We start from the raw sequence: 27,959 nt of genomic DNA, 5'->3' as shown, positions 1-27,959 counted from the left end.
GTGGCATAAAAAATATGAGTATTTATGTAGTATATGAACAATATACAAGTATGTAGGTACAAAAAAAAACGTAATAACGGTGTAGAGAGTGATGTTGCTTAATAGTCATAAGTTATTATTTAATCCCACTCTCCGATGTACATGCCACGGGGTACTGGTGGTATAAAACTGCGTGTTGGAATGGGTAATCGTCCGTAAATGTGATTATAGGGCGAGTCTATCCGATCGTCTGAGTCTGAAATTACCAAAAAGGTCAATCACTTATTACTTATTTAAGGGGGAGAATACGTGTACAGGCTTAAAAAAATTCAATTATTTTTTTTTTATAAATCCCTTGTAAAACTATTCAAAAATATAGATTTAAAATTTCAAGTAAAAATTCCTATTCGTTCAAAAGTTATAAGCGATTTAGTAATTACTTAAATACTATTTTACATTAACTTTTTCTGTCACTTTTTTTTCAAACGCGTTTTTTTCGAAACGAGTTTTTTCAAAACTGTGTACGGTCTAGCTCAAAGAATTTTAAACCAATCATCTTGCGATATGGCTTATAATTTTCTTTATACAATTACTTTGAATATGAACTTCAATCGAAAGCGATATTTTTATTTAAACTTTTTTTTTTTTAATAAATAATGTGTGAAAAAGTGGTAAAAAATCACGACTTAATTTCACAGCCCTCTAAAAAATACAAATTTTTACTTTTTTTTTTTTTTTTAAATTGAGGTTTATATGAAAGATACACATTAGGGTGGCGCAAAAAAACCGACTATTTTTTTTTTTTAATCTCGAGTGAAAAAATGTTAGTTTTTGATGTTTTAAGAGCTCTCTCCAAAGGACAGCTTAAAAAAAAAATTTTTAAGAGGTCGCTCCAAATTTTTTTAAATTTCAAAAATCGTCAAAAATCGATTTTTTTTTTTTAAATTTTTTTTCTCGTTACGTCATAATTTTATAGACCAAAAAAAAAGGGTTTTCCTGAAAGTTTCAGTTCAAAATGTGAATTGTAGAAGGTCGCTCATGATTTTTTTTAAAATTTATTAGTGACTATTTAATTGGATTAGCATTTTTTGACTCTGAAATGTAAAAAAAAATATGAGCAACCTTTCAAAATTTAAATTTTGAATTGAAACTTTCAGGAACTTATTTTTTTTTGGTCTATAAAATTATGACGTAACGAGAAAAAAAATTAAGAAAAAAAAAATTTCAATTTTTGAGGATTTTTGAAATTTAAACAAATTTGGAGCGACCTCTTAAAAATTTTTTTTTGATCTCTTTGGAGAGGACTCTTAAAACAACAAAAACTGACATTTTTCACTGGAGACAAAAAAAAATAGTCGGGTTTTATTGCGCCACCCTAATAAGTATATAAATGAAGTAATTTTTCTGTGCCATTGATTTAAAATAAAAATTGTGGCTTCCATACTGCACACAGACTGCTAAGTCGGATGACAACCTACGATGTTTATCAGCTGATATCTCCGCTATTTGTTAACTTATATTGTTGTTTAATACGAAAAAATACTCATAAATGTGTATAAAATAACATGATAGTTTCAATAAATAAATAAATTTTTTATACCTTAAAAAAATGAATGGCAATCAGCATGAAAACAGCCTTCTACACGTATTTCCCCCCTTAATTCAACTAAGTTAAGACCGTACTAATTATCCGTTATATTATAAAATTCAAGTCACCTTAATGACGAGGATAAAACTATTATTTCTTCTCGTCAAAGCCTAGCTGTTAACGTTCGCCTAAAAGCTACGTACCTAAACCACTCTCGAAGCTACGGGCGTGATACATAATAGGTGGTCGTCTGTTTGGTGCGTGACTCGCATAAATATGTGATGACTGAGACTGACTACTGTTGTAACCGACGTACGCCGGGGCTGATATTTGTGTTTGTGCTGGTGCTGGTTGCGGTCTCCCCGTTCCATACGCCGGAAGTATTCTTATTTGGCTGTTCTTTGCCATTTTTACAAAATTTGGTACACGTGCCCTCATACCACAGTAATAAGGATCGTCGTTCTTTCTGTCGTTCTTTTTGTTATTCTTCTTCGAATCCTCGGTAACTACCACCGCTGGTCTCACACCATTGCTGCCGTAATCATCTTCGATATCGTCATAGTCAGGCTGTAACAGTAAATTCTTTTTGTAATAAATATAATAACCCGGGTAATGTATAATATATATAATACATAACATTCTTAGTCTTATTTTTATGTGTTATTTATTTTCATGTGAGGTCATACGATTTATATATGGTACTACGGATCTTTATCGGCCACGTGGGTGGGAAACCGTTCGGATGAATGGATCAAAATTTTATGGTTTTATTTAGCTACAATTTTTCTATAATTTAAGACACTGATATTAGTGTCTATTAAAAAAAATTTTTCACTAATTTAGAAGTAAAAATGTACAGCTATATTTTTACATTTTATCTCTTTAGAATTTTTTTTACCAGAAAATAAAAAAAGAAAAATCAATAAAAATGTTTGAAAAAAAAAAAATCTTAACTCAAGTATTTATAAAAAAAAAATTTTTCAATTCTTTTTAACGGGAAGTTAAAAAAAAATAATTTTTTTTTTTTTTTTCAAAAGCTTCAATCTTAAGACACTGAAGTGAACAGACATTAGCTTTTTTTTTAGTTTTAGAGCAATTTAATTGTTATGAAAAAAATTTGGTAAATATTTACAAGTGGGGTCAACTATATTAATTTTCATTTTTTTGAACGAAATTTCTGTTTGATTTTATTGATATATTTTTTTTTTAAATACATGAAAAAATGAATAATTAAAAAAAAAAAGTTGATTATCACAGATTTAACAAATTTTCAAAAAAATTTATAAATTTTTTAGAAAATTGTCATATTAAACTTTTTTTTTTTTAACTGTTCATTTTTTTATGTATTTTTCAAAAAAAAAAATATATCAAAAATTTCAAAAAAAGATAAAATAGAAATTTTATCCAAAAACATGAGAGCCAAAATTTTTTCCAACTTTTGAATGCAAAAAAGCAATCGAAATCTTTATTTTTTTCTTTCACGACATTTTTTTATCATAAATGCGCTGTAAAAACTAGCAGAATTAAAAAAAAATTTGAAAATGTTAATTTTTCATTTAGTTGTGGCCCAAAATGGGGTTGACCCCACTTGTTAATAATTACCAAATTTTTTTCACCAATTTAGAAGTAAAAATTTACATCTATATTTATACATTTCATCTCTTTAGAATTTTTTTTCTTACCAGAAAATAAAAAAAGAAAAATAAAAATGTTTGAAAAAAAAAATCTAACTCAAGTATTTATAAAAAAAAAACAATTTTTTTTTCATAAGCTTCAATCTTAAGACACTGAAGTGAATAGACATTGAAATTTTTTTTCTAATTTTATAGCAATGAAATTATTACGAAAAAAAATTTTTTTTTTAAATTCCACATGTGAGAATTAAAAAAAAGTTATTAGTAGAAATTTTTTGAAGCGTTTTTATTTTTCTAATCAATTTTTTATAAGAATTTAAATAATTGATAGTTATCAACGAGCTTCAGTATCATTAAATCTTGATATTAGCAAAATATATTAGTATAAAAAAATTAAGGTCCAGTTTTTCAATCCAGGATAAAAGTATTATTATTATTATTATTATTGCCAGTATATTTATATATATGAAATATATAGATATATTTTATCATTGGATAAAATTTTATTCTGGATTGAAAAACTGACCCTAAAAATACTGTTGCTATTTTTTTATTACTTCTTTTTAAAAAAATTTTTTATGAAGCAATAAAATAAAAAATAGAAAAATACCTTAGGAATATTTTGACCGTAAAGATTCTCCCGGGGAGGAAGTTTCGGCGGTTTTTCAGTACGTCGCCGATGATAAGCCGCTGATTGGCCGTAAATCTGTTCATGCCGTGGATCTCTGACTGCATCGCGTAATTCACTGGGTCCAGAAGCCGATGCAACACCAGCTACGCTGTAAGGATCTTCGTCAGGTATCGGAATTCTTGGTCGATTTTTGATATCCACAGACCTCTTTAGCGCTGGTACTGATAATTTGAACAATAATTATTAGATAAACATCAAAATATCTGCTAATAAATATAAACTCGCTGGAGGCCATTGAGTTTTGCCCTAAACGGGTTCGGGCGTAACCGGTAATTTATTCAAGCATTAAAATAATTATTTGTAATCTCGGTATGCAAAAATAAAAATATCTGGAGTATTTTAAATCATACTGTAGTCAGATTTGATTTTAAACTGTTAGGTTTTATTCTTTTTGCCCTGGGGAGACGGCTGATCACGATCATTAACTCAAGGTGGTCTCCAGCGTTGGAAGTCTAAATAATTTAAAATAATCAAATAAATTACATATAGGGAGTTTGCTTTTGAGCAACTCCAAGCCAACGACGTTGACAATAAGAACCCAGACAGGACACTTCAGCAATTCAGCTTCTGTTCTCACGAAGACGATTGCACTGAGACATTGTTTTTCAAGTCTTCTGCGATCTGGATATGAGCGACGGGTCTCCCGTTCTAAATTCTGTTCGTATTTAGCCATGTCGAATAATTTTCCTGGTTTTTCAAACTCCAACGCACCCTGAGAATTTCTCAGTATCTCTGCGCCGACCGCGTTTTCTTCGGGATGTGTAGTCTTTATGTAAACGTTGCTTTTGCACAGTCTCTTTATCAGGATATTCCCTTTGTCATCCATTTTTATTTTTACTCCTAGGTCGATGTGTCTTTTAGTCTCTTCTGTTTTAGGATCTCTCATTGGGTTATCAAAACCACAGAGGCCTATCCTGAAAATTATAAATTAAAAGGTCGAATTTTAGTTTTTATTCATTTTATTTTCTCATTGTTTAGGTAGTATTTTGATTCGATAATTTTTACGAGCAACCATGCAGTCACTATGTGACTGCTGTGACTTGTGAATTATAAATAAATAAAATTTTGCTTTATTAAATAATGACTTTTTTTGAATTGCACTGTACTTTCTTAAATATTGACGTTTTGAAAGATATAAGCTCATCCCGATGTTACACTCATCAAGAGCTTTCATTTGAGTACCCACATGCATTTTGATATATTTTTCATATATACATATATATAATATATATAAATATATGAAAAATTGATGTGGGTATTCAAATGAAAGATATTGAAAAGTGTAATATCGGGGTGAGCTTATATCTTTAAAAATGTCAATATTTCACAAGATATTTGTTAAATTGCACTGTACTTTTTTAACTATTGACGTTTTTTAAGACATAAGCTCATCCCGATATTACACTCATCAAAAGCTTTCATTTGAGTACCCACTTGCATTTTTGATATATTTTTTATATATACATATATAATAGATATATATAAATATATAAAATATATGAAAAATTGATGTGGGTACTCAAATGAAAAGTCTCGATGAGTGTAATTTGTAATATCGGGGCGAGCTTATATCTTTAAAAATGTCAATATTTCACAAGATATTTGTTAAATTGCACTGTACTTTTTTAACTATTGTCGTTTTTAAAGATATAAGCTCATCCCGATGTTACAATTATCAAGAGCTTTCATTTGAGTACCCACATGCATTTTGATATATTTTTCATATTTTCATATACATAATATATATAAATATATAAAATATTGATGTGGGTACTCAAATAAAAGGTCTCGATGAGTGTAATGTCGGGGTGAGCTTATATCTTTAAAAATGTCAATAGTTCACAATATACAAGGTCATTTCTTAATTATCTATCTAGAGATAAAGAATTTTCGAATGCAGCCTAAATAGTTATCATCATAAATTGACTATTGGTGAGAACGATATGAAATCTTGAAAAGGGACAAATTCAAATTAAGATCTTTGCAATGACACTAAATTTCACTAAAAAAACCGATTTTATAAAATGACTATCCTGAACACAAAATTTTTCTTATTCTCTTAATAATATAGATAAATTTTAATGATTAAAAAAAAAATTAAATTGTTTGATATTTTGTTTTTTCTTCTTTTTCAAAATATTAAATTTAAGAAATATTTTTTCTTTTAAAATTAAAAAAAAAAAAGTTTTATTATGAAAAATTAAAATTTCGCTAATTATTTATTTATAATTAAGCACTTACACTGAGACAAAAAAATAATTTTGAAAAAAATGAGCAATTTTGTAATAAGAAATTAATTTGTTTAAAATTTTAAATAATTTTATTTTTTAGCTAAAAAATTAAAAAAAATGTATGAAAATTTGCAAGTTATCTATGAAATAATATTGTTAATAATTCTAAACAAATTAATTTTTTGTCACACCAATGTTAATTTTTTTCAAAATAAATTTTTTCTCCTAGTGTAATACTTGATTTTCCATAAAATCATATTCTTCTTTATCTTCACAATCTTTTTTTTCACAAATAAACAATGATAAATGTCAAAATAAATTGTTAAATATTAAATTAAACAAAACTATAAAATACATAATTAAAGACCCGAAACTTTGAAAGTAAGTATTAAAAAGAAAGTAAAAACCTATAACTCTGATAATTGTTTGAAATAAAAGTTTCACCTATTTTAATCCGTCAAAAAGAAGAAACTTCTGTTTAAAAAATAAATTAATCTCGAGCCTTTTTAAAGTAATATTATAAAAAAAAAAATCATAAATTTATAAACAAAATTTTAAATAATTGGTCAAGTATAAAGTAAACATTTATGGAAAAGAAGAAACGGCGAGCGCGTTCCATAACAATTATACTCATCGAAAGTTGTAGTCAGGTGAGCGATACTGTTCGGTGTGCTAATTAAATAAAAATCCATATTAAATAAAGTATATCTATGTTAAATTGCCCAATAGAATTAATAATGCGGCTTAGTATATAATGTTACAGCAAGTAGGGAAAAGTGTGCCTCAAAACAAATTCTTATCACGAATGTGTACAGACTTACGTGACTCTAAATTTGATTAAATAATTAAAAACTAGGTCAAGTAACGTTAAACTACAATTTTATTTATATTTTATTGCCCTGGAATTTGTTAATGGTTAACATTAGGCTATTTATAGCCCTGGAGAATCGGAATTGGGGAAAAACAAAAAAAAATAACAAACCTAAAGCCATCGAAACCGTCAATGGAGTCGTTGACCGTGAGAACTGGTGCCCGGGCGTAAGCTTTAGCGACTCTTCTGTTTCGCTCGAAGACTATTACCTTAGCCCATATCTCGTCGTCTATCTGGTTCCACTTGTCCAGGACCTCTTGTATGTGGTCCTGCAGTTAAATGCTCGTTTTAAAAAGTATAAAAGTGTTAAGTGGTTTAAGAGAAAATAAAACAATAAAAGAGTTTAAGGTCGAAGGCGGTGCAAGATACTCACCTTGTACAACTTATCTAAATTATACCAAACGTCCTCCTCTTCCTGATCATCGTACTGGGAATCAGCAAGGTTGTCCCGCGAGCGAGAGAGAATTTTTCGCCTCGACACCATCTTCTCTCCACTCCTCTTCCTCTTCCTCCTTCTTCTCCTTCAGTTAGCGACTCTCGAGGAGCTCTGAAAATCATTCAAAGAACTGGTCAGTATGAATTGCCCCTAATTATTTTTATTATTTTTTTACTTTTCATTTTTATTTATATTTATATTCAAATTCTTTCGCTTTAACTCGAGTTTTAAATTGCACATAAATAATATAGTATAATACAATAAAATATAGTATACATTAATTTTTTTTAGGTCATTTTTTATGACACTGAAGACATCTGACAAATTTTTTTTATTATTACAAATCAATGATTTCAAAAAAAATATTTTTTAAAAATTTGCACTTGTAATTTTTTCATTAAATTTTTTATGAATGAAAATTAATTTAGCAGATATTTGATCATTTTAAAAAATTTTCTGACAAGTAAATTATGGCAAAAAAAAATTGACATGTAGAAATTTTTAAAAATTAAAAATAATTTTTCGGAACAAATTTATTTGTCAAAAAAAACTAAAAAATAATCAACTGGCTGCTAACTTTAATGTTATTTTTTATTAAAATTAATTTAGCAGATACTCAATAATTTTAAGAATTTTTGTAACAAAAAAAAATTAGATAAAAATTGACAAGTAGAAATTTTAAAAGTTAAAAAATGCAATTTTTTAAAAATAATTATTTGGAACAAATTTGTTTGTTAAAAAAAATTAAAAAATGATCTAGTGACAGCTAACTTTAATGTCATAATTTTTTTTCATAATAATTTAAGTGTTATAAAAATCTAAAACATTGTCAATTGTAAAATCCAGTATCATTGTTTTGAAGACATTGAAGTTGACTGAGATTAGAAATTTTTGTGATACTGAAGTTAGCAGTCAATTTAAAAAATTTTCATAACAAATTAAATAAGACTGAAATTAGCAGACACTTGACAATTTTTTGATTCTTCTTTAAAAATAAACTAGGCATAGAAAATTATTTATAAAAATCTCATTTATAATTTTTCGGAGCTTTTAAAGATGTTTTTAAATAAAAGTTTCTTGCTATAATTTGTTTGTTAAAAAAATTCTAAAAATTATCAGATGTCTCTCAGTATCATCCAATTAATTACAATAAAAAAATACTTCTGGTAATTTTAACTCATAATTTTTATTAATTTTCACATGTGAAATTTTTTAATTAAATTTTTTTTATGCTAATATAAATTTATAAAAAAATAAATAAATTTTTTTTATTTCTTTACAAATAAATTATTTAAAAAAATATTTTCAAAAAATTTCCACTTGTAATTTTTTTATTAAATTTAATTATTATTAAAATTTAAAAAAAATGTCTATTGAATTCAATATCAGTTTTAATTGAAAACACTGAAGTTAACTGTCATTAGAAATTTTTTAATAATTTAATAGTAATTAAATAATTATAAAAAAAATTTCACATGTGAAAATTAAAAAAAGTTATTGGGTAAAATTTTTTTAAATCATTTTTTTATTGTAATTGATGAAATTAAAGTAAGAAGTCACTTGATTATTTTTTAGTTTTTTTTGACAAATAAATTTCTTCCAAAAAATGATTTTTAAAAAATTGCATTTTAAATTTTTACAAGTCAATTTTTTTTGCACTAATTTATTTCTTAAAAAAATTAAATATCTGCTACTTTAATTTTCATTTGTAATTGATTTGTTGTAAAAATTAAAAAAATTGACAGTTGTCAGCTGACCAGTACAATTTATTTCTTCAACAATGCAGAAAACAACTTTTGAGGCGTGCATTCCCCACGATCCACGATACCAAATTTTTAATCACACTAAATGATCTCGACCTCGACATTTTAATCCACTCGCAAACAAAACAAAAATAAATTGAGAGAAAGATCTGGCGTGTCTCATACTCATTGAGATTGGGCGGCTAACTTTTACTCTTAGGCGAGTTTCAATACAAGATACAAGGTAAAGTGTAAGTGTAAGTATCAAAAGTTTTAACTCTGACGAATCTTTATAATATAAGGACGCTTTCGCAATTGTCTTTATATACACTTTTATATTATTACTTAACCGGATGATTAGACCGGATGTCTACAGTCCTACAGATGAATCAAGCTCACATGACCTTTATTTCGTATGTTATTTTATATTTCAGATCAACTCTAGCTCCAGGGTTTTATAAAATAACTTTATGACAAATATAACAATAATTGGATTTATAAATGTGAGAAAGAGAAAGGAAGACTAATTAAACACTAATTCACTGTATAAATATATTTGTCAATTAAATATAATTAATCACTATGCTACAAACACCGCTAAACTTTCAGGTCAGAAATATTTATTATTTTTCAATCAATTGAATTATTTATTTGAATATTTCTCTTAACATTTAAATATTATCTTCAATCTTTTTCTTTTTAATGATTGAACTTTACTAACAGTTTTTTTATTCCCATCCATATTATAGGCAAGTTACTTTTCTCAAAAGATTACTTCAATGAAGAATAGTAAGATACATTCAATTATCTTGCTTTAATTTTGATTGAAATGACATTTATAATAATTTCTTCTTTGCCTCAAGCTTGTAAATTAATTAAATAACTCTAGCTTGATAATTTATGACCGTTTTCTTGATCATAATCCCTTTAGTTCCAGTCCTTTGATGAGAAAACATCATTATCTTCTCACAACTTAACCTTAAATAGGCGTCATTATCGCTCAGTTATTTCACTGTGGTGTATATACATTAAATTAAATCGTCTTAATACTTTAAGGTACATACTTAATTAATAATTTTGTTAAGTATTTACCTTATAAGTCATAGAAAAATTAATAGCTTAATTATCTCTTATACTTGTTTAATTAATATTTATTTTTTTAGATTAACCATGTTAATCAAAAAAAAATCTTTTAGGTTATAATAACTTTAAAAATTTCTTTTTATAGTATATTGTGTGACTAGGGATGAAACAAAACGATTTCAGACCAGAGTGAAGTTGCCTGCCCGAGCGAAGCGAGGGCTGGCATCACTCGGTCTGAAATCGTGTTTCATCCCGCGTCACACATTATATTTTTCTCACCTCCGGGCGGAAAGCGTCAATTTTCCTCCCGCTGCGCTAAACGAAAATGCCGCTTTCCGCCTCCGTCGAGGAGAAAAATAGTATACACACCACGGGCAGTAAACAAAACGATTTCAGATCACATGTTTATTGACCTCGGCTTCGCCTCGGACAACAATTACATGTGATCTGAGACATTTCTTATTTTACTGCCCTAGATGTGTAATATACTATTTTCATATAAGTTGCATTAAAAATGCTAGTTTCAATGTCTGGAGCCAACCAGAACTAGATAGTTTCAGACGAACACCGAAAATACCATTTTATTATGAAACTTATAATAAAATAGAAAGTAATAGTTTATTTTTTACCAAACATTATTCGTAAATTGACAAGTTTTCTTTTATCATTCTTATTTATGCTTAATAACAGAATTATGATATGTCAATACAGTTAACGGTTAGAATGACAATTATAAAGGTATAAAATAAACAAACAATTGATAGGATTGAAAATAAAGCTGCAACTTCACCTCGCGGACAGAAAATCGTCATTTTCTGTCCGCCGGGAAGAAATAATTGATACCTGCCCGGCACACTCGCATTGGTCTGAAATTGTCTAGTTTCGGTTGGCTCAACAGGCATTGAAACTCACATTTTCAATGCAGGTTATATGAAATAGTATATTTCTTACCTAGGGCAGGAAAATATGTAATTGTTGACCGAGGCGAAGCCGAGGTCGACAAACATGTGATCTGAGGCTTTCTTATTTACTGGCCAAGGTGTGTATACTATTTGTCTGCTCGACGTAGCCGGAATGTGGCAACTTTGTTTAGCGCAGCGGCCAGAAAGTTGCCACTTTCCGGCCAGAGAGCAGAAAAATATATTTCTGTCCTCCGGCCAGAAAGCGTCAACTTTCGGGCCGCTGCGCTAAACGAAGTTGCCGCTTTCTGGCTACGATTTCATGTGATCTGAGACATTTCTTATTTTACTGGCCTAGGTATGTAATATACTATTTCTTCATGATACTGAAAACTATCAGCTGTCAATTTTTAAAATTTTTACAACAAATTTATTATAATAAAAAAATATTTCTAAAAATTTTCACTTGTGATTTTTATTAATTTTCACACATGGAATTTTTTAATTAGAATTTTTTTTATAATAATTTAATATGAAAATTAAGTTAGCCGACATCTGAAAATTTTAAGAATCTTTTTTCATTGAAATAATTATTACAAAAAAATTTTTTAAAAATTTCATTTGTAAAAAACTTGAAAAACTGTAAGTGCGATTTTTAAAAAATATTTTTTGTTCTAATTTAATTATTGATAAAAAAATCAAAAAATTAAAAATTTCGGCTAACTTTAGTATTATTAATTTAATTGCCATAAAATTCTAAAAAAATTTTTAATGTCTGTAAACTTCAGTATTATATATTTCTTCCCGGTTAATAAATTTATATTTACATAAAATGTTTTAAAACTAACAATCTATAAAAATAGTTTTTTCTTCTTTAAATAAAAGAAGAAATGTAATCACCACCAAAAAAAAATATTTTATTCATAGATGAATTTTTTCTTCTTTGATAATTACACCGCATAACACAAGTATTAAGATTCACCAGTAACTTGATCCATATTTATTTATAAGTACGCATGCATAATATATGTATAATTGTAATATGCAAAAAAAGAAAATACGAATTGTTAGGTTTTGCATTGGATATGCCCTTGGCGGGAAACTGGAATTAAGACTGGAAAGTGTAACCTCGGAACTCAACCGCGGTATGTACGACGCATTGCAATGTCTTGTGTGCCATTTTGTGATTAACTTTACAACCATTTCCTAAGTATGCTTTCTTTATAGATATTTTCCATATTGTATAAATTTACATAATCTCGTGAGAGATATACTGTAGGTAAAGGACTAATAAAACTTCAAATTTGTTCATAAACAGAAAGAAAATGCCTGAAGGAAGACCGAAGTTGTGTTGGCTGAAGTAAAAATTTTTCTTGAAATTCTATTCTTGGTGGAAGTCATTTTTTCTTAATTCAAATTATCATAAATACTTGATACAATAAATTTTTATATTTGATCAAGATTTTTAGATACTTTAGGGAAGCAGCGCCACCTAATTTAGCTGAGAAAAAAATTTTCTCACCTTGAGAAAATTTTTTTCTTGAATATTTGATACCCATTTTATATTATTTTATCATGTAATTATACATATTGAATGAAAAAAAATGATTCAATATTATTTGATCTTTTCATTTGACATGTTAATCAATAAAAATTTACTTTGACCTTTATATTTAATTTTTTGGAGCAAGAGAGAAATTTTCTCAAGACAAAAAAATTTACTTCCATCAAGAACTAAATTTTTTGGAGCAAGAGGCTGAATTTTCTCAAAACAAGATTTTCTCGGCTTTAATAAATTTTCTTGGATCAAGATACGTATTTCTCAAAGCAAGAGAATTAATTTTATAAAAATTTTTCTTGAAATTTTATTCTTGATGGAAGTCATTTTTTTTTAATTCAAATTATCATAAATACTTGATACAATAAATTTTTATATTTGATCAAGATTTTTAGATACTTTAGGGAAGCAGTGCAACCTACTTCAGCTAAGAAAAAAATTTTCTCACCTTGAGAAAATTTTTCTCTTGAATATTTGATACCCATTTTTTATTATTTTACTGTACAATTATACATATTGAATGAAAAAAAATGATGAAATATTATTTGATCTTTCCATTTGACATGTTAATCAATAAAAATTTACTTTGACCTTTATATTTAATTTTTTGGAGCAAGAGAGAAATTTTCTCAAGACAAAAAAATTTACTTCTATCAAGAACTAAATTTTTTGGAGCAAGAGGCTGAATTTTCTCAAAACAACAAGATTTTCTTGACTTAAATAAATTTTCTTGGATCAAGATACGTATTTCTTAAAGCAAGAGAATTAATTTTGTTGGAATAAGTGAAATTTCTTTTTTTTTTTTCGCTCAAGAAAATAATTAAGAAGAAAAATATTTTCTTGGTTCAAGTGAACCTTTTTTTCTGTGTATAGATCCATATCTCCTGTCATCAAGCCAAAGAAGAAAAGAGTTTAGACGTAATAAGGGAGGCAATAAATCCTAGATTAACTGTAATCTAAAGTACTGTATTGTATAAAAAGTCAGAGTCTTAACAAAATATATCGGTGAGGTAATAAGAGCAAGGATACACATCGATGCTGTCTCATACTCAGTAACAGCGGCATATTTAATGGTAAGCCTGCACCTAAAACGTCGACTTTCACTCGTAATAAAATGCGAAGGCTGCTTGTGAGTGTAACAGAGAGTGTAAGATATACATACAATCTATATCTATATATTTATATATATATATGTGTATATATTTATACAAGTTAAGAGTTTCCTTAGGCAATGGCTGCGCAAGAAACACGGCATGCAGTGACTACTTGGCAAGTTACCTGGGTTAGCACACACCACACAACACTCTTAGCCATGCTGAAGAAGTTTATATGCTTCACAGTTGTTACTGTCATATACATATATGTATGTAAGCATACTTATACATGTAAGAAGAAATACATGGGCAAATAGAATGTACTAATACTAATAAGATTGGTACTTTTTTTTTAGCGAGTGGGTATGTTGTGTGCCAACACACTACCGTTGATGTGTGGAGACTTCTCGATCTCTACTACACAACTTTTAAACTTTTATTATGTATATATGTATATATTTATATATGTGCAAGTATGTAGTTTACTCGTAGAGCCAGAAATTACGCCTCGTGTAATGTAACCTACGCTACGTTTTCTTCCAGCGGTTCTCAATTTTATTTTAAATAAAATCAAGTGACAGTTTGTTTTTATTTGTTAACAGGATTATATAACCGCTGGATATAATGCTGGAGATGGAATTAAATAGAGGTAATTTATTAATTACATAGATGTTTTGCACAGAAAAAAAAGTTCACTTGAGCCAAGAAAATATTTTTCTTCCTTATTATTTTCTTGAGCAAGAAAAAAATTTTTTTTGAGAAGAAATTTCACTTATTCCAACTGAATTAATTCTCTTGTTTTAAAAAATACGTATCTTGATCCAAGAAAATTTATTTAAGTCAAGAAAATCTTGTTGTTTTGAGAAAATTCAGCCTCTTGCTCCAAAAAATTTAGTTCTTGATGGAAGTAAATTTTCTTGTCTTGAGAAAATTTCTCTCTTGCTCCAAAAAATTAAATATAAAGATAGAAGTAAATTTTCATTAATATTTTTATTGATTAACATGTCAAATTGCACGCTAAAATAATATAAAGTGGGTACCAAATATTCAAGAGAAAAATTTTCTCAAGGGGAGAAAATTTTTTTCTCAGCTGAAGTAGGTTGCGCTGCTTCCCTAAAGTATCTAAAAATCTTGATCTGAGGAGCTGAGTTTCAAAAGGGTATTTTTTCATTTTTGATTAATCGAGACAAAAAACTAGTTATCTTCAATTATAAATATTTGTATTGACCTTTTTTTAATTTAACTATAAAGTACTATCGGTTGTGAAGCTGGAATTCGATTTTCATTTATAAATCTTTATAATTTTCGAAGTAATTGATATTTAAAAGTTCAGAAAATTGGTATTTTAAAATATGAAAAGATACCCTTTTGAAAATCAGCTCCTCAATTATAAAAATTTATTGTATTAAGTATTTATGATAATTTGAATTAAGAAAAAATGACTTCCACCAAGAATAGAATTTAAAGAAAAATTTTTACTTCGGCCAACACAACTTCGGTCTTTCTTCAGGCACCCGACAAATTTTCTTGAGCCAAGAATTTTGTTCTCTAGTCAAGAAATTTCTCTTTCTGTATGGTGATTAGAAAAGATGATAGGGGTGAAAAAGATGGAAGATTTTTAAGTGACTGAAAATGGCGGATTTAACATTAAAAATGGTGGTATTTATATATTTAGTGACGTTTAACGGCTCCAAGCGGACAGAGTCGTAAAAATATTTAAAAGTACCGCTATAACGTCGCAACAATAGTTTGTATGATGCAGTATGCATTTTTAACAGAGTGGATGTCAAATAAATAAAAGTAACGCGATAAAAGAAGAAAGAACGAGAATAATAAAATGTTATTTTTGATTAATAAAATAACTTAGGATGTGCAGGTATTTTTATTACTATAATTTTGTTATATGAAAGATAGTTGTTATAAATTTATAAGAATAAGAAATAGATGTGTGGTTACATTAGAAAAAGTGGGTTAAGAAGTAAATTAGGTTTTCTTTTTCTTTTTTCCCTTTTTTCTCTTTTCCCCAACCGACACACGAATGATAAATTTGTTCCGCGATAGTAGCTTAGAAATCTTTACTATCATGTGGATTAAATTGCTCAGTGTACCGTTTACTCGGAATAAATAATATAATTGCATGGATTAAGTATTATTGAGATGTATTTATGTTTATGTGAAGTATATTGTATGTATGCAAAGGTATTTATTTATATAAAAGGGGTAATACGAAATTAGTAAATAATGAATTTTAAAAAAACTAAAACGGATCGATGGACGCGATCGATGATCGTTCGAGCATGAAAGTCAAACTTTCTAGTTTAACGTAACGATCAAAAGAATTTCTCGTTGGTCACGCCCGCGGTAGCAAGTTGTATATAAGTCCATATTGCAAATAGCTCTGTATAAATATCTATCGAATGCGGTCTACGTATATTTATGCTTTTTTTTTGTTACTCCATTTTTGTCCTATTCGTAATCTTTACAACCAGCACCTCTCACTTTACACTTTACTGGTGCACTTAAGACTTCTCACTAGAGGCGACAATTTATAAAACATTTTATATTCAAGAATTCAATTTCTAATCACTGGATTATAATCAATTATAGATTAACGTCTCGATTTATCTATTATTTATTATTATTATTACTCATGTCAATTTAATTATTTATTGCGAGTTTCAGTTTCACGCATGAATTTCATTATTAGATTAACATTTTGTTTTTTTTCCTTTATATTTCTTCAGGTGTATCATCAAATAACTTTCTATTGGAAAATATATTCAATCTAAAAATTTCTTCACATCTACTTCAATAAATTTTTATCGATAATTATATTCTATTTCCTAAAATCAAAAATTAAGTATGTATGTATTTTATGTTAATTTAAATTAAACTACAGTAGAACCTCTATAACTCGAACAAGGGAAAAAAAAATTAACTTGAATCAAGAGAAAAATTCTTGAACCATGAAAATAATTTTTAAGACTTTCATTGTCTAGAATCAAGACGAAAAATTTTTTAATTAAGTAAAATTTACTTAAATCAAGAAACATTTTTTAGTTAAAGAATTTTTTTACTCAAATCAAGAAGATGGAATTCTTCAAAATTATTCACTTAATTCAAGTTACATATACAATCATCATATTTATTCAAAAAACTTATTGGAAAAAATCAGCAATTCTTTTTTGCTTTAAATAAGGCTATTCTTTATCTTTTTTTTACATACGGTAATAATTTTAAATTCGAGATAAAAAGATCCAAGTGTATGTATTCGAGTTATGAAGGGTAAAAATGTACACAGAAATAAAGGTTCACTTGAGCCAAGAAAATATTTTTCTTCTTAATTGTTTTCTTGAGCGAAGAAAAAAATTTTTTTTGACACAAAAAATTTTACTTATTCCAACAAAATTAATTCTCTTGCTTTAAAAAATACGGATCTTGATCCAAGAAAATTTATTTAAGTCAAGAAAATCTTGTTGTTTTGAGAAAATTCAGCCTCTTGCTCCAAAAAATTTAGTTCTTGATAGAAGTAAATTTTCTTGTCTTGAGAAAATTTCTCTCTTGCTCCAAAAAATTAAATATAAAGGTCAAAGTAAATTTTTACTGATTAACATGTCAAATGGAAAGATCAAATAATATTTCATCATTTTTTTTTCATTCAATATGTATAATTACACGATAAAATAATATAAAATGGGTATCAAATATTCAAGAGAAAACTTTTCTCAAGGTGAGAAAATTTTTTTCTCAGCTAAATTAGGTGGCGCTGCTTCCCTAAAGTATCTAAAAATCTTGATCAAATATAAAAATTTATTGTATCAAGTATTTATGATAATTTGAATTAAGAAAAAATGACTTCCACCAAGTCAATGAAAATTTTCTTGAGTCAAGAATTTTGTTCTTCAGTGAAAAAATTTTTCTTTCTGTGTACAGAAATAGCTTTTAGGGACTCACTAATTATTTCAACTTATAGAGGGTAAAAATTTCGAGCAACGGAGGTTTTACGGCTTAAAGGGAAAAAGATGAAACATTTTTTCGAGTTGCGGAGGTTTCCGACTTATCGAGGTTATATAAACAATATTATTAAACAATCCTAATAAATAATTTATACACCTTAGTAATTGCATTATAAAAAATAATTAACATATGTCACTTTACAGGTTTCTCAACAGCAATCGAGTTTGAATATAATTTTCGAAAGAACCCAGACACGTTGACTCACAACTATAAATGGATTATAAAATTGGGCAATTAACCACCAATTGACATTGTCCGTGGGTGACAAAACGGACTGAAGAACCAAAAAAATCCATATACATACAAACATATATATCCTAAATCCAGACTAGCAGTGACGGGGCATAAATTCTCATTTCTATTCTAGTCCTTACGCCTTGCATAATTAGCCTCAAGAAAGGAATTACCGGTTGCTACACTTTTCCTCGTAGCGAATGTTCTTATTCTTATCTTCTCTCCACTCGTTTGTGTGTCCGTCTCGCGTGGATTTTTCCTTTACGGTATCGCGAAAGTCATTGTCTGTGTACTCCGTTCTCTTTCATCTGGAAACCTCCTTATTACTCTTACGTGTCTTACACACTTACATCCACATAACATAATATAGTTACTTACTAACTTACTTACTAGCTTACACATGTATAGTTAACATACTACATACTACATACTATAGATACAACATATATACCTCAGATCGCAATAAACAAAAATATTCGATAAGGATAAGGATATCCATTGAACAGCTACCTACTACTTACTGAGTTACTATACTTGTATCTGTCTACTTAACGCAATATATTTTCGCTACTTTTTTCTTCTATTCACTTTATCGTATCCAATTACATCCGCTCTGAATAACAGACAACGAAAGTATTTTTATTTTTTTTCTCCAGCTCTCGTTTACTTCAACTATTTTTTTTTTATATTAATAATAGTAACATTAATATTTATTTTCATGTTTACCCTGGTTAAGAATACTGGTTGAAAAAAAATTTAGAAGCAGTTTTTTAATTATTTTCAATAATTCATATTGATAAATAAAATCTCATGGTAATTATTTACAAGTGGGGTCAACCCCATTTTAGGCCGTAACTTGGTGAAAAATTAATGAAAATTAAGTTAGCCGAAATCTAAAAATTTTTAGAGTTTTTTTTTCTTAAAAAAACTATTACAAAATTATTAAAAAAATTTTCATTTGTAAAAAACTCGAAAAACTAAAAGTGCAATTTTTAAAAAATATTTTTTAGTTCTATTTTAATAATTAAAAAAAAATCAAAAAATTAAAAACGTCGGCTAACTTTAGTGTTATGAAAAATTAACATTTAAAAATTTTTTTTTTATTCTGCTTGTTTTTAAGGTGGATTTATGATAAAAAATGTCGTGAAAGAAAAGAATAAAGATTTCGATAGCTTTTTTGCCTTAAAAAGTTGGAAAAAATTTTGGCTCTTATATTTTTGGATAAAATTTCTATTTTATCTTTTTTTGATATATTTTTTTTTAAAAAAAACGAACAATTTAAAAAAAAAAGTTGAATATCACAATTTTAAAATATTTATAAATTTTTTTGAAAATTTGTTAAAATTGTGACAATCAGCTTTTTTTTAATTTTTCATTTTTTTTATGTATTTTCCAATTTCATAATCTTCAAAATTGTTTGATAAATATTAAAGAAACTTTTTACTTTACAAAATATTTTATTGAAAAAAATCAATTTTAAATTTATTATTGAAATTTTTTTTAATCAATAAATTAAGTTATATATTAAAATTGTTAATATTATTTCATAAAAACTAAATTTTCATTTTAAAAATCTACTTCCACTTCAGCCGAATGGCTTTTTTAAATTATTTTCAATCAGTATTTTTAACCAAGATAATTACAATCATCATGAACGGCAAGATTGATGCAAGTGAAACTAAAAAGTTCAAATATTAAAAATGAATATTATATTAACTCGCATGGAGCTTTTTATAATAACCTAGATAAAATAATTTCGCCATTGGTAATCACGACATACCAGAGTCAAAGTTTCCAATCGAATCCCCCCCAAGCTTCCATCACATTTAACATGACGGAATTTACTCATCTGACCTTTTAAATCGATGGAAATATCATCTTCTTTCTATACTAATCTTCTTTGCCTACACACCAATATACCAACAAAAATATGTGTGTATATATTTAATATTTATACTTTTAAAAGGGACCACGACCACGACAACTTTCCGGGCCCTAGTGATAACATACATTTGTAAAAAGTAATAACAAAAAATGAATATGTATATGTTAAAATATATGAGTAGCAAAAGTGTGCCGGGAAAGAGTTCTTGAAGCGTGGCATTCCACGAAGGCCGCGAGTCTAGCATAAACCAGGGCTGGTCATTATATCCCGTATGCATTTATTATCTTTAGAGAGTGGAAAAGTTGCCCGACTTCAGACAAGTACCACACATATATACTCATACATGATTACTTGCTCTATAGTAATAATCATAAGTATTTCTCTGATGGTCAATTATTTTTCACCGTTGCCCGATATATTTTTTGCGGTAATTTTTTATGTTTATTATTTAAAACGCAAGGGAAATTTTTGCTATTTGTAAATAAAAATTTTTAATGCGTTTACTTGCAAGTGTGACTGTGGACTGGATGTTGTAATTAATAAACGGGCTTAAATAACAAACAAAGAGAAAGAACGAAAGAAAGACACGCGAGACACTGGAGGCTTTTTATATAACTTGCGAATTTCGTAATAGCGGGGCTGTGAACGGAGAAAGAGACGGGGATCGGGCACGTAGTTTCAAGACGGTTTAAAACTTTTGTATACTACTTGAGTGGGGATTCAAGAATATATCATAATCATGAAGAATAAATTTATATATAAAATAAGGAGTATGACATAAGAAATAAGGCACGCGGATGCAAAACGTCCAAACGAAAATTCCAAAAAAAAAAAAAGTCTTTGATGACCAGACTTGTTTTAGATATAAAAGATTTTAGTTTTAGAAGACTAGTTTGCCGAGTAGGCTTGGATAAAATTTAAAATAATTGAATTATTAATACTGGAGCTATAATTCAAGTCTGGGGAAAAAAATTAAAATGACAGCAATGAATATTGCGATGAATAAAATAATTCATAGTGTTATTTTATAATTTAGAAAACTAATGAAAAATAATAATTATGATGATAATAATAATGACGAGAAATGACTGTCTTCTCACGCTAGTAGAAGTGAATACGACAACACCAGGCGTCTCATCTCTCCAAGTCCGGGTGCTTTCACTTGCACGAAGAATGCGAAGGCTGTCGAGGACGAGCAACAGCCTCTCAAGCAGCTCTCCGCCACGCCTCGAACTCCCAGTGCAACAAACTCTACTTTTTTAGAGCTCTTTTTCGGTAAACTTTTGTATCCTTGGCTCCTACGAGTCCTTTTTTTTATTTCTATCGGGAGTTATTTCCTCCAAGTCGTTATCCGCAAGGACTCGTGTCGAACGATAAGGCTAAATTGTAATGCGGGCTAAAAATAGCACCATGTAAATGAGAATAAGTATATATAGCGAGTAAAGAGAAGAGAAGAGAATAAATAAACAGATAGATTTAGATACAAATGTTGTTAGTGGTTTTTACGAAGAAAAGAGCAATGACTCTAGTTTTTTTTATAGATATTAATTTAATAGATTGTACCCGCTATATTTGGTGTTATTTCCAGGCTTTCACTTGGTTACAACTTTAAAAATACCATATTTGAAAGATAATTTCTTTTAAAGTTAATCCGCAATGTCCATATGGACAAAACAACCTTTTATCGATTCAACTGGTGGATATTTTCTATATACTGAGTTGGTATCTCGCCGGAGATTTCAACGACTGGAAGAAACTGGTTATTTGACCCACCACCCGGGTCGACAAACTCTTTTTGCCAAAAAAAATCTATCTATTCATAAAAATACATACATACTTAACTTGTAGTTATTTTAAATTAAAACCCAACTAAATAAATTAAAATATGAAAATGAAGTTAGCCGACATTTCAAAATTTTTAGAAATTTTTTATTGAAAAAATTTCAATTAAAAAATAAAAAGAAAAATTTCACATGTAAAAAACTTGAAAAGCTATAAGTGCAATTTTTAAAAAATATCTTTTTAGTTATAATTTAATTAATAAAAAAAATCAAAAATTTTTAGGCGTCTGCTAACTTCAGTGTCATATTAAAATAAATAAAATAATCATTTAAAAACGTACCAAAAAATTAACAGGAAGTTGTATGCACGTAATTTCTGATAATTAAAAAAAATCTCAGTCACCAAGCACATGTACCAATCTCGTTCATAATCCTCAGACTTATTTACAATTAAAAATCTCAAGTCCTGTCATTTATAAATCACCACACAAAAAAATAAAAATTTGAAAAAAAAACCCGCGAAACACAAAATAATTATTTGGCACTGTCACGAGCAAACACTGGCTCTGAAGATGAAGAAGAAAAAGAAGAAGAAATAAATAAATAAAAAAACAAGCTGACTAAAGAGTGTTTTAGGAGTAGATGGTCACTAGAGATAGAACAGATAGAATATATAATGTATATCTAAGTATATAAATTAAAATACGGACATGACCGACCGTCTGGTGGGCCACCACGGACAGTTTAACCGTCAGTGAGAGTCTTAAAGACGTTCACCATCTTTACCTGTAAAGACGCATGCGCTAACCATTTCTTCTCCTTCTATTTGGTTTCTTCGCGCCTTTCCTCCACCACCTCCACCTCCACAATCATCACCATCACCATCAGCATCACCACCACACTCTTCTCGATTAAATACACCTCGATATAATACCTGCAATAGCAATACAATAGGATACAATACAAGTACAAAGAAGTATATGAAGAAATGCAAGACTTACTTACCAATACCAGCAACAGTTGGCAGATCTGTTGGCGAACGTAAGGCGCTATCACTATGACTATGTCTTGGACTACGACTACGTCTTGGACGTCGACGACTTGTGACGTCAGAAATAGGACAAGGCGCTAGTGGCCTTTGGCCAAGCTGAGTGAGAGGGAGAGGGCCAGTGAACTGTTGTCTTGTTGCGGCGTTTAAACGCTGTATTTTCATTTCATTTGCTTTTTATTTAGCTTTACCTTTATGTTTGGTATCTTGGTATATCCGTATACCATACCATGCTGTGCCATTCCATATATACCAAACCCATAGCATGCTTACTTGGTTACTGAATCCAGCTAGTCTCTCTTTATTTTCTCGTTATGTTATGTTTGGCCATACCAATGTACCGGGATACGATAAAAGCCGGATACTACCGGCTTTTATACTTCTTTATATCCGTCTTTACATTTACTATTACTTGCTTGTTTGTTACTTATTGTATTACGTACTTTTACTTATTTTTATTACCCTTCTTTATTTGTCCAACTTCTATTGACTATTACTACTGATCTACGCTGATTATTTTCCTGTTTACAATACGTCATTTTTCAAGGGTAACTCTTTTACATTCACCAAAAATACCTTTTAGATATTTCTTCTTTATTTTTTAAATTAATCTGAAATTAAAACAACTCTCAAATTTTTAAAAATATATTTTGAATTAAAGATATTTATTTGTAATGCTTACGTTAATGCAAATTAATATTTCTTCTTTGATTATTACAATAAAAAAAATTATAAATTTTTATTCAATTTCTAGATGTGGAATTTTTTTATTAAAATTTTTTCATAATAATTTAAAATAATAATCAACTTAGCCAACATTTTTTATTTTTTTATTTTGCTCAATCTATTAAATTATAATTAAAAAATATTTTTTCAAAATTGCACTTGTAGTTTTTGAAGTTATTCACAAATGAAAAAAATTTGTTTGTAATTATTTTTTAATAAAAAAAATCATTAAAATTTTTAGATGTCGGCTAACTTTATTTTCATTAATTTGAATGATATTAAAATTAACCGACGTCCAACAATTTTTCATTTTTTTTTATTAATTAAATTAGAACTAAAAAAAAATTTTTACAAAATTGCACTATAATTTTTAAAACTTTCTATATGTGAAATTTTTTCAATAAATTTTTTTTAATAATTTTTTTAATAAAAAAAATTCTAAAAATTTTTAAATATCGGGTAATTGTTATATAATTTAATTATTAAAATAAAAAAAAATTGACTTCAATATTCTTCTTTAATATTTTTGACTTTATGAATTTTAATGCGGCCATTTTTTCAAATATGGCTGCTTGTTTTTAAATTTTCAGACAATTGACAACAATGTGTTTGTTAGCTTCATAACCTCTAAACAATAATTTTTATATAAATTATTATTAATAGTTTTTAAATACTTTTTTTTTATAAAAAAATAATAAAAATAAATACTTTGAAAAGTTTGAATTAAATAAATTAATGTAATTAATTAAATAAGGTGTGGTTTAATTTTTTTCAACCTCAAAATTAATTAATAACAAAAATTTGTCAACAGAAAAGAGGTACTGTCATGGCGACGTCAAACGATTTTTTAATCAATTTTCTTCTGACAAATTCTACTAGAAACTTCTTGAGTCATTTTTATTTTCAGAGAAAAATTGTTTTCAGGCTTATATTATTTGTTATACAATACAAAGCAATGGTCCATTGAATCTGAGTGTGAGAACGAGAATCGACACCTATATTCCTAAAACCGATTTTTAAAAAGATTTATGAGTGAAGGCCGAGCAAATAAGGTCAATCTAAAAAAATTCGCTTTCATTCTAAATATGAGAAAACTTTTACCTTTCTATTATAGAGCTATCCAGTATCCAGTGAATGAATATCATTAAAAAAAAAAAAAAAAAAAAAAAATACTATTATTAGCAACATTCCAAGTTTCAATTTGAGCAACTGTTCTAAATTCAACCTAAAAATTAAGAAATAATTAATAGTTTTTAAAATAAAAAACAGATGACACTTTAGCTGCTGTTTAACTTAATTGTTTCCAATTGTTTAAAGACTAAACAAGTAATAAAAATTTTAATGTCTTACATTAAGACTAAATACCTTCATCAGCATAGTTCGCTACTAAAGAAGCGATAAATTAACAAAACAGGTCATTTTTCGTAATAAAACGACATACGACTTGTGAAAGAAATTTTTGGGAACTGCTTTGGCTAGTTATAAATAATTAACTGTGAAAATTTTAGACCAGCTAACCTTGAGTACTCTGTAATCTAAAAAAAAAAAAAAAAAAAAAAAACACTTTTGGTCGACAAAACGGATGTGAAAAAATCATTTAATTATGAGAAAAAATCTTTTTTATCACGGACGTTAATTTCTAAACTTTTGTTAAATTTTATGAAGATTTTATTATGACATTAAAATTATCAAGGTAAAAATCGTAATTACTCTTTTAATTTACTGGCTTTGAGATAAGTCAATTAGTGAATTATTCACTATAAATATTTTAATAATAATAAAGATTTTTTATAATACTAAAGTTAGCCGTTTTTAATTTTTTGATTTTTTTTTATTTATTAAATTATAAAAAATATTTTTAAAAAATTGCACTTATAAATTTTCAATAATTTTACAATTGTAAATTTTTTTTTATTATTTTGTAATAATTTTTTTAATAAAAAAAATTCTAAAAATTTTTAAATGTCGGCTAACTTAATTTTTATAAATTTTTTTCCTTTTAACGTGTCTGTTTTACCTAAACTGCATTTGTAAAAATTAGGATGAAAATTAATTTAGCAGATATCTAATAACTTTAAGAATTTTTCTCATAAATTACTGCATAAAAAAATGAGAAAAAAAATTGACATTTAGAAAATTTAATAAATAAAAAATGCAATTTTTTTAAAATAATTTTTTGAAACAAATTTTTTTTTTTAAATAAAATTAAAAAATGGTCGTAACAGCTAACTTTAATATCATAAAATGAGAGTGATACTGAATTTAACAGACATCTAACAATTTTTTAGATTTTTTTAACAATTAAATTATGAAAACAATGAAAATTTAGAAAAAAAATTTCACTTGTAGAAGTTTAAAAAAATAAGTGCGAATTTTTAAAAATATTTTTTTTATACACTGAAAAAAAAATTAACTTGATTCAAGAGAAAAATTCTTGATGAAAATTAATTTAGCAGATATTTGATAATTTAATAAATTTTTGTAGCAAGTAAATTTTGGTAAAAAAAAAATAGAAAAAAAATTGACATTTAGAAATTAAAAAAAATTAAAAATCCAATTTTTCAAAAATAATTTTTCGGAACAAATTTATTTGTTAAAAAAAAATAAAAAATAGTCAAGTGACTTCTAACTTTAATGTCATAAATTCTTGAACCAAGAATATAATTTCGAAGAGGGTAATTGTCTTGAATCAAGACGAAAAATTCTTGAATCAAGTAAAATTTTCTTAAATCAAGAATTTTTCTACTCAAATCAAGAACATCAAGTTCTTCAAAATTATATCGAGGGTTTTCTAACGCAACCTCGTATCTCGATTTTTGAAGATGAAAAGGTTCAACTGAAAAATTAATAATTAATTATAAACGCGTTACTGAAAAAAAATATTAACCAGATTAATAATAAATACGATAGTATTTTTAGTAAATACAATTGATAAATATTGTTTTTAGATGAATATTAATTTTTTATAAGCTATTTTTCACGTCTCCAAAATCGTCATTTTTAAGATACGAGGTTGCGTTAGAAAACCATTGAATATACTTGATTCAAGAAATTTTTTTTCTGTGTAATCATTGATTTGTTATGAAAATTTCAAAAATTTTCAGATGTCTGCTAATTTCAGTGTCACACGGAAAAAAGAAAACAGGAATAATTATAATTACAGTATAAAATGTAAAATCGGTCCCGTCGTAATCAAAACTAGAAAAATTACAGTTTGAAATAACATTTTTCTAAATTCAATTTTTTAATTTAATTTTTAGAGCTTTCAATGTAAATATTACATTCTACAATGTAATTCTTATAAAACCTGTAATAATTACAATCTGAAACTGTAATTTTTCCAGTTTTCATCACGAAGCGCGACGTTGCATTATATACTGTAATTTTTCGAGTTTTCTTTTTTCCGTGCATAAATTAGGTCATGTCTATAATTGATAGTGTGAAAAAAATGGGCCTGTGAGTGAGTATGTATTAACAAAATTTGTGGGAATCCGGTGACCTATATATATCCTAGAGAATAATTATATATAGATTGGCAACGTTCCAATAATCCACACATTTGAAGCTTTTAGTATGAGTAGAGCTTTCGTATTAGTTAGCTTCTATATATTATTATTATTAGTAGATGTATAACGTGTGATATGTAATGTGTGCAATGGTCTGTAGTGTCTGAGATGCTGATGCGAGCTGGTAAGCTGTTGCCCGTAATAGCAACCCCCGTCAGTTAAACCACGCTTAACTTAGTTGATGGCGGGACACGCGGAATCACTCTTACATTATTGTCTTCTATTATATTGTGGATTATTATCATTATTATCACATTGCATATTTTGCTACATTTAGCTTTTGCAATCCAGCGCTTTTAAAATTTTGCAACAAAATTTCTGCAACAAAAAAAAATCGCTTGTGTAAAAAAGATAGCAAGTATTTAAAAATGAATTAGTCTTACTTGCTTGAAATTTGTTTTTTGTATCTTCTTAATATTAAATTATTCTTCTTTTAAGTATTAAGTATTATCATATTCTTCTTTCAATTTGTTTATGTTGTACACTGAAGCGACACTGTAAAAAAATCAATGTGAGATTATAAATTGAATTCAGTATAAATAAAGTGATTAAGATACTTTTAACAAGGTTTTTTTTTTATTGTGACTTTAAGTGATTTCAAATTATGTTGGTGCGTTTATGAAAGTTACGTAATCGATTTAATTTAATCTCATTTATCTTGAATTTAATGGTTGGATTAGTGATCAAAAATACGGGCTTATAAATTATAATATCGATAATTATGTATGAAGAAAAAAAATTACTCACTGAAGAATATAAAAATTCTTAGATTTAAAATGTAATAAATATTATTGAGTGATTTTTATTTATTTATAAAAATAATTTAGTAGATAGTAAATATATTAATAATGCTAGTGAATAAATTTATTAAAAAAAAAACATCCGGTTGATTGATA

The 27,959-nt window shown here is 27.3% G+C and overlaps 1 protein-coding gene across 3 annotated transcripts; it reads right to left on the bottom strand.

The window, feature by feature from the left end:
• Positions 1 to 6: 6 nt before the first annotated feature.
• Positions 7 to 23,331, bottom strand: LOC123262655. Of its 3 annotated transcripts, XM_044724965.1 has the most exons (8): positions 22,729 to 23,331; positions 22,510 to 22,657; positions 7,368 to 7,541; positions 7,106 to 7,263; positions 4,376 to 4,806; positions 3,812 to 4,053; positions 1,771 to 2,134; positions 7 to 235 (listed from the first exon to the last, which is right to left on the bottom strand). In XM_044724965.1, the coding sequence occupies exons 3-8, from the start codon at positions 7,476 to 7,478 to the stop codon at positions 120 to 122; spliced, it is 1,422 nt and encodes a 473-aa protein (XP_044580900.1). In that variant the 5' UTR covers positions 7,479 to 7,541; positions 22,510 to 22,657; positions 22,729 to 23,331; the 3' UTR covers positions 7 to 119. The 3 variants fall into 3 exon arrangements, 2 of the variants coding, with proteins under 2 accessions (XP_044580900.1, XP_044580899.1); XM_044724964.1 differs by lacking the exons at positions 22,510 to 22,657; positions 22,729 to 23,331 and adding an exon at positions 22,065 to 22,485; XR_006509010.1 differs by lacking the exons at positions 22,510 to 22,657; positions 22,729 to 23,331 and adding an exon at positions 22,065 to 22,485 and having other exon boundaries at positions 90 to 235; positions 1,696 to 2,134.
• Between the last annotated feature and the right edge of the window lie 4,628 nt (positions 23,332 to 27,959).

Source organism: Cotesia glomerata, linkage group LG4, assembly GCF_020080835.1.
Source record: "Cotesia glomerata isolate CgM1 linkage group LG4, MPM_Cglom_v2.3, whole genome shotgun sequence".
Taxonomy (NCBI): Eukaryota; Metazoa; Arthropoda; class Insecta; order Hymenoptera; family Braconidae; genus Cotesia; species Cotesia glomerata.
This window is presented reverse-complemented; position numbering and strand designations above follow the sequence as displayed.